Source organism: Sorghum bicolor, chromosome 7 (genome assembly GCF_000003195.3).
Source record: "Sorghum bicolor cultivar BTx623 chromosome 7, Sorghum_bicolor_NCBIv3, whole genome shotgun sequence".
NCBI classification, from domain to species: Eukaryota; Viridiplantae; Streptophyta; class Magnoliopsida; order Poales; family Poaceae; genus Sorghum; species Sorghum bicolor.
In genome coordinates this window covers 65,370,988-65,378,789 of record NC_012876.2, presented here as the reverse complement: position 1 = coordinate 65,378,789, position 7,802 = coordinate 65,370,988, and the positions used below count along the sequence as shown (strand labels likewise).

The window sequence follows — 7,802 nt, the reverse complement described above, 5'->3', positions numbered from 1 at the left end:
CAGGCTCATCCCATCCCATCCCATCCCATCCCAGGTAACCCGACCAGTGACACCCGAGCTCCAAAATCCCCCTATCCTTCTCCACTCCGCTCTCGTATTTTCTGCGGCCGGCCGGCCGAAAATAGCAACCGGAGAGAAGGAACCTCTCGCTCCATTCGCGCGGTGAGACAGTCATGAGAAACCTCCCAAGTACTAGCTCTCACTTGTACTAGGAGGAGGTGCGATCCGAGCTGAGCTGGGGAAGAAGACAAGCCAGCCATGGTGATGGTCCTGGGTGGTGGTGGTGCTGGTGGTCACAGCAAGACGGAGGAGAAGCATCACCGGAGGCGCCATCCCGGCCTCTCCCCATTCCCCTTTCCCCGGTTGCCCCTCTTCCCCTGACCCACACCCACACACGAGTGTCTGTGTCTGTGATCCTTCCTTCCTTGCTTGCTTCTCTTTGGTTCTGGATCAGAGGCCCTCCCACCCACCTCCTTCTCTTGGGAGGGAGTCTCTGAGAATTTCACACCCGGCCGGCAGCAGCGACAGTCATGAAGAGACCGAGCGGTTCCATCTCCGGCGGCGGCGGCGGCGGCAGTCCCGACCTCCTTCCGGTGGTTCACAGTGGTAATACTACTACTAACTTTTCTCTCTTGCCAGTGCCTCCTTCCGGTTTGGCTGATGATATATATTGTTGGGTTTGTTGTTTGGAAACCCTAAACAAAAAAAAAAAAGACGATGGCTTTGGCGGCGTCGGGATGGAGGATGCCGACGAGGACATGGTGCCGTGCAACGGCATCGGCTTCGGCGAGAAGAAGCGGCGGCTGAGCACGGAGCAGGTGCGCGCGCTGGAGCGGAGCTTCGAGACGGAGAACAACAAGCTGGAGCCGGAACGCAAGGCGCGGCTGGCGCGGGAGCTGGGCCTGCAGCCGCGTCAGGTGGCCGTTTGGTTCCAGAACCGGCGCGCCCGCTGGAAGACGAAGCAGCTGGAGCGCGACTACGCGGCGCTGCGCCACTCGTACGACGCGCTCCGCGCCGACCACGACGAGCTCCGGCGCGACAAGGACGCGCTGCTCGACGAGGTGCGTGAGATGAGCACGATCCTCTCTCTCTCTTGCTCACGTGCACGGTCGGTGCACACCAAAAAGAAGGAAAGAAAGAAAGAAAGGGGAACATTCTTCTTCCTTCCTTTTACAGTACAGCGTTTGTTTTGTTCCGTGGCTCGTCTCGTGGCAGATCAAGGAGCTCAAGGCGAAGCTGGGCGACGACGACGCCTTCTCGTCGGTGAAGGAGGAGCCAGCGGCGTCCGACGTCGAGGTCCCCGCCGCCGGGGCGGCGCAGGGGTCTGTAACGATCCTAGATAACTGAATAGAGTTTGGGAGGGAAACGTAGCAAGAATTTGGGAAGAACAAGATGGATCTCGGCTGAATTCCGAGAGGGAGGTGAGTTCATAGAATGGGGATGCAGAGTATCTGTTCTTCCATGGTTTGTTACAGGCGACAGGGTGGCTTATAACTGCCCACCCTGGAGCGCCGACTCTACTCAGAGCTATTGGGCCTAGAACAGCACAGCTACGGCCCACGGCCCACTAGACATAACACTCGCCCCTCCTTAACCAACAGCTTGTCCTCAAGCTGTGTCATCGTCAGCCACTGATGTCTTGAAACTGCGCCGGCAAATCCAGAGCATCCTCCCACGTCGCCATCTCTGGTGGTAAATGATCCCATTGAATCAATAGTTGGGGTACCACAGTTGCTCCACGCATCACCGAACGACGATCCAAAATCTTCCGTGGCCAAGGAATACAGTATGGATCAGAGCCCACCGTGTTGAGATCAGCACTAACTTGTGTCTCAGAAGGCACATGCGGCTTGAGTTGAGACACATGCACCACTGGGTGAATCTTAGCGTCGGCTGGAAGTTCCAACTTATATGCCACCTTGCCCACACGTTGCAGAATTTTGTATGGACCATAGTACCTGAATGAGAGTTTTTGATTGGATCTGTTTGCCACTGATGACTGCACATAAGGTTGCAACTTGAGGAATACAGAATCACCCTCTTTGAATACCCGTTCCGTACGATGCTTGTCAGCTTGTGACTTCATCCTCTGCTGAGCTCGGGCCAACTGCTGCTTGATCAGCTGAGATAGCAATTCCCGATCAGTCAACCACTGTTCCAAATCCGGCACAGTACACAGCTGCAGGTTTGAAATTCCCAACTGACGAGGAGTATAACCATACAATACTTCAAATGGCGACTTGCCTAGTGCTGAATGAACTGATGTATTGTACCAAAACTCTGCGACTGAAATCCACTTACTCCACTGTCGCGGACAGGAATGGACTGTGCACCTGAGAAATCCTTCAACACACTGGTTGAGTCGCTCTGTTTGGCCATCGGTTTGGGGATGATATGAAGAACTCATCATCAGTTTGGTGTCTGACAATCGAAACAGCTGTTGCCAGACCGCACTAGTGAACACCCGGTCTCTGTCAGATATGATTGTCTTGGGCAACCCATGTAACTTATAGACATTGTTCATGAATAACTGTGCAACTTGCAATGCAGTGAATGGATGTTTTATTGGTATAAAGTGCCCATACTTTGTCAGTTTATCGATGACTACCAATAATGCATTGAAATTATCTGAATTTGGTAGCCCTTCAACAAAATCCATGCTTATCATTTCCCATGCTTGTTCAGGTATGGGCAAGGGATCTAAGAGACCAGGCTTGTTGATTCTTTCAGTCTTGGCCTGCTGACAAGTCTGACATTGTTTGACAAAGTCCTGGACAGATTGTTTCATATTAGGCCAAGCAAAAAGTTGCTTGATTCTTGCATACGTTGCATTGGTACCCGAATGACCACCCAATCCACTATCATGCATAGCCACCAAAATGTGATGTTGGGCTGTCCTATTATTTCCAACCCACACTCTGCCTTTAAACCTGATGACTCCATCCTGCAGCACATAATCAGATTGACTATTGGGAGCTAAGGTTAACTCAGTCATCAATTTCTTGGCGTGATCATCATCATCATAACCTTCTTTGAGATTCTGTATCCAAGCTGGGATACATTCAGAAATTGCCTGCACCTCCTGACTGTGTTCGCATCTAGAAAGGGCATCAGCTGCTGCATTGTTGACTCCTTTCTTGTATTGGATGGTATACTGCAAATCCATCATTTTCATCATTGCTTTGTGTTGCAATTTATTGGACAATCTTTGCTCAGTAAGGTGTTGCAGACTCCGATGGTCAGTCTTAATGACAAATGGCTTGTGCTGAATATAGGTTCTCCACTTCTCAATGGCCAAGAGAATTGCAAGACATTCCTTTTCATATACAGACAATGCCTGATTCCTTGGTCCCAACGCTTTACTCAAATATGCCACAGGATGTTGGTTCTGCATCAGCACTGCTCCAACCCCCATATCACTTGCATCTGTTTCAATGACAAATGGTTGTGTGAAATCTGGTACAGCCAGGACTGGAGCTGATATAAGTTTTTGTTTCAAGGTCTGGAATGCATCTTGAGCTAGAGCGGTCCACTGAAACTGAACATTCTTCTTCAACAAGTCAGTGAGAGGTCTACTTATCAACCCATAATGCTTTATGAATTTTCTATAATATCCAGTTAACCCAAGGAATCCTCTGAGCTGCTTAACTGACTTTGGAGTGGGCCAAGAGGATACTGCTAGGATCTTAGATTTATCAGTAGCAACCCCAGACTCAGATATGACATGGCCTAAATATTCCACTGAGTTCTTTGCAAAGGAGCACTTAGATTTCTTTATAAAGAATTGGTGTTGCTGCAAAATCTCCAATACCTGTTTCAGCAAAACAGTGTGCTCCTCCAAAGTCCTGGAGTATATAAGGATGTCATCCATGAAAACCAATACTCCTTTCCTCAACAAATCAGCAAAGATGATGTTCATATAACTCTGAAATGTAGCTGGAGCATTTGTGAGACCAAAAGGCATTACCAGGAACTCAAATAGACCATTATGTGTTCTAAAGGCTGTCTTATACTCCTCTCCTGCAGCCATACAAATCTGATGATAACCAGATCTGAAATCCAACTTAGTGAACCATTTAGAACCGGCCAATTCATCTAGCAACTCATCAACCACCGGCATCGGATGCTTGTGCTTGACTGTAATCGCATTGAGATGTCTATAATCTATGCAAAAACGCCAAGTACCATCCTTCTTACGCACTAACAGCACCGGAGAGGCAAAGGAACTAGTACTGGGCCTAATAACTCCTTGAGCAAGCATTTTCTTGAGTTGAGACTCAATCTCAGTTTTCTGAACTGGAGAATACCTGTATGGTCTTACTTTGACTGGCTGGGCTCCAGGTATCAATGGAATCCTATGATCAGCAGGCCTTGTAGGAGGCAATCCACTCGGCTCAGCAAACAAATGATTGAATTGTTCTAACAATGCAGTAACAGGAGGTGGAAATTCTTGTGACAAGTCCTGCTCCTCTTCTTGAACAGAGCTTATCGACTGAGATGAAGGTACTGTCATCTGAATACAGTGTGACACTGCACCATGCTTCAAAAGACCTTTGAGTTTGTGAGCACTGACTGGGGTGCAAACAGTAGAGTTGTCAATAACTCCTTGCAGCTGAATTTGCTTCCCTTGATGAGTTATCTGCATTGTCTTGAGCTTGTAATCAATGAGCATAGGACTAAATTCTTCTAGCCAATCTTCACCCAAGATCAAATCATAGCATTTAAGTGGCAGCACCTTAGCCTCAGAGACAAAACTATGTCCCTGAATAAACCATTTCAGTTGGGACACAGAACGATCACACAACATCACTCCTCCATCTGCTGCTCGAAAAGTGCTGGCTGTACAAGAGAGTGTTGGTAACTTCAACTGCTTAACAAGCTGCTCGCTAACAAATGTCCCAATGCTGCCAGAGTCAACCAAAATCAACACCTTATGTTTCCCGATCTGCCCCAACAGTTTCAAGGTCTGCCGATGAACTTTCTGTGCATTGGGAGCAGGCATCACTGCCAACACCTCCTGTTGTGGTGTGACTTCCTCATCACTGTCCTGATCGTCCACTGTGTCCACAATATCCAATGCATCCAAAATCTCTTCCAACACATGAAGAGAAATATGTGGGGGACATGTATGGGCTGGGCTCCATTTTTCCCCACATTTGAAGCATAGGCCATTACGGCGCCTATATGACTTCAGTCCAGCCAACTTATCATCAGTCTCCGCTCTCTGAGTGTTCTGTTTCACTGGTTCCACTGACTTGCCCTTCTCCGCTGCACGGGGCACTCCTCTGGTGAAATCCCGCCAAGAGGATTTGGCACGCCCCCCTTCAATCTCCTGCTCTTGAATCAGGGCCAGAGCACTCGCAGAATCGACATCACGAGGTCTATGGAGAAGTATTGCCGACCTGATGTCGTCGCGCAGGCCGCCCACAAAGCGTGTGACAAAGAAGGTGTCGTCGATGGCTGAATTGTAGAGTAGCACACCATGTACAAGCTTCTCGAACTCGGCATGGTAGTTCGTCACCGATGCCGTCTGCTTCAGCGTGTGAAGTTGGCGTAGAAGAATCTCGTACTGGTCCTTGTCGAACTTGGTCATGACCAGTTCGCACAGACGATCCCAATCATCGATGCGCCCACGACGCTGGATTGTCTGCAGCCACGCCGCCGCGGGCCCCTTGAAATTGAGCGCCGCGAACCTTGTCCGCATCGATGGCGGCACCGAGTAGACCTCGAAGTAAACCTCGCATTGATCCCGCCACCAACGGGGGTTAGTGCCATCGAATTTGGGAAACTCTATTTTCGGAAAGGGAGGATGGTGAACTGAATCCTCAGATGCATGAACTTGAGCATGAAAACCGACAGGCGTACCGTGAAGGTTGTGAAGCGGAGGGTGGCCGAGCACACCTCCGCTCGCGCCGGGCCCCCTGGGCATGTCGTCTAGCGGCGGCGTCGCACTGCACGAGGCCGCGGCTGCGACGTTGAGATCGATCCCCCCAGCCCGCGGTGGTGGTGGAGGCGGGGGAGGCGGATGTAGACCCCATGGAAGCGGAGGAGGAGGAGGCGGAGGCGGCGGAGGTGGTCGGAGCTCCAAGGTCGTGATGCGAGCCACCGTCTCAGCCATCTGCGTTGACGTCTCTGTAGATCGTCGCAGCAGCGAATCCATGGACTCCTCCGCCGTGGTACGCCATGACTCCAGCGCACTCAGTTTGTCCAGGGAGGTTGCCATCATCTCCTGGAAACCCTTGAACTGCTGCGCCATGGCGTCCAGCGTCGTCTTCAGGGATTCCACGGACGCCGCCATCTCCAGATGATACTTCGGCGGGTTGGTCTTCTTCTTCGGCGCCAGCGATTCGAGAAAAAAGAATTTCTCCCCAAATCACAAGGCTCCGATACCAAATGTAACGATCCTAGATAACTGAATAGAGTTTGGGAGGGAAACGTAGCAAGAATTTGGGAAGAACAAGATGGATCTCGGCTGAATTCCGAGAGGGAGGTGAGTTCATAGAATGGGGATGCAGAGTATCTGTTCTTCCATGGTTTGTTACAGGCGACAGGGTGGCTTATAACTGCCCACCCTGGAGCGCCGACTCTACTCAGAGCTATTGGGCCTAGAACAGCACAGCTACGGCCCACGGCCCACTAGACATAACAGGGTCGTCCGACAGCGACTCCAGCGGGGTGGTGAACGACGCGGAGAAGGCGGTGCCCGCCGAGGCGTCGGCGCCGCAGCTCCAGGTCCAGCACGGCGAGGTGTTCTTGCTCAAGGTTGAGGAGGACGAGGCGGCGTTCCTGGGCGACGACGACGCGGCGTGCGGGGGCTTCTTCGCGGACCTGCAGCCTCCGCCGTCGCTGCCGTGGTGGACCGAGCCCACGGAGCACTGGGCCTAGGGCGGACCCGCGGGCCGCGGTGGGCTGCGGGGAACCCAATAAACAACTCGGCAGTGCCCAGTGGGGTGTGGGGGGCGTTTCTGCAAAATTTTGTAAAATGGAATTGTACCTACTACGTAGTAGTTTTTTGTGAGTTCTCCCGTACATTCTTCGTAGACGGGACAGTCCGTCCTACCTAGTAGTAGGCCTATTTTGCCATCTCATCCCCCGTATCCGTATGGCCGTATCCGTCTGTGTGTCTGCTACGGGAAAAAAAAGACATGGGAGTAATTAGCAGGACGCTCCGGGGCGTTTCTGAAAGAAACAGCAGGATGGGACGGGACCGAGATCGGGATGGGATCGAAAGCGACAGTGGGCTGGAGAGGCAGCAAGCGAGCTTGGGTCGCTGTCGGTGGGCCCGGTGCCACGTGAAAAGTCAGGCTTGTCACTGACAGCGATTCCTGGTGTCCACTCCCCAGCACCATCCGCTGGTCCGGCAGTGGGTCCCTCTCATCCCTCGTCTCCTTTTACTCTCTTTTCTGCCGAAGATGCACACACCAATTTCTCTGTCCAACAAGAATCAGAATAGCATGTGCATGTTGCACTACAGTGCTGCGCAACAGCCCCTTTTTTTTTTTTAAAAAAAAACTGAAAATAAGAGTCCGTTAGTTTAAGCTTATGTGCCGAACTTATATCAGTCAGCAGTGTTTTATTTCATAATAAATTAGTAAATGAAAATTTTAGCTTTTTTTTCAACCAAATGAACAAGGCCGAAGATCAGAGAAGTTCCAACAAAAAAAAGTTAGGCCTTGTTTACTTATACATGAAATCTAAAAAAAAAAAACAAGGCCACTGGCGCGTGGATACTGGATAATAATCAATCGTAAAATTCCGGTGAGGTTAAAAAAACCAACCGCGGGTTGGGTAAAATAAAATAA

At 50.7% G+C, this 7,802-nt stretch overlaps 1 protein-coding gene across 3 annotated transcripts; it reads left to right on the top strand.

Moving 5' to 3' along the window:
• On the top strand, window positions 1–7,111 carry LOC8055382 (homeobox-leucine zipper protein HOX4). 3 transcript variants are annotated; one of them, XM_002445943.2, is made up of 4 exons: window positions 3–606; window positions 715–1,061; window positions 1,216–1,322; window positions 6,651–7,111. In XM_002445943.2, exons 1-4 carry the CDS (start codon window positions 531–533, stop codon window positions 6,883–6,885), a joined length of 765 nt encoding a protein of 254 aa, XP_002445988.2. In that variant the 5' UTR covers window positions 3–530; the 3' UTR covers window positions 6,886–7,111. The 3 variants fall into 3 exon arrangements, with proteins under 3 accessions (XP_021321453.1, XP_021321452.1, XP_002445988.2); XM_021465778.1 differs by having other exon boundaries at window positions 1–603; window positions 715–1,322; window positions 6,651–6,861; XM_021465777.1 differs by having other exon boundaries at window positions 2–606; window positions 715–1,322; window positions 6,651–6,861.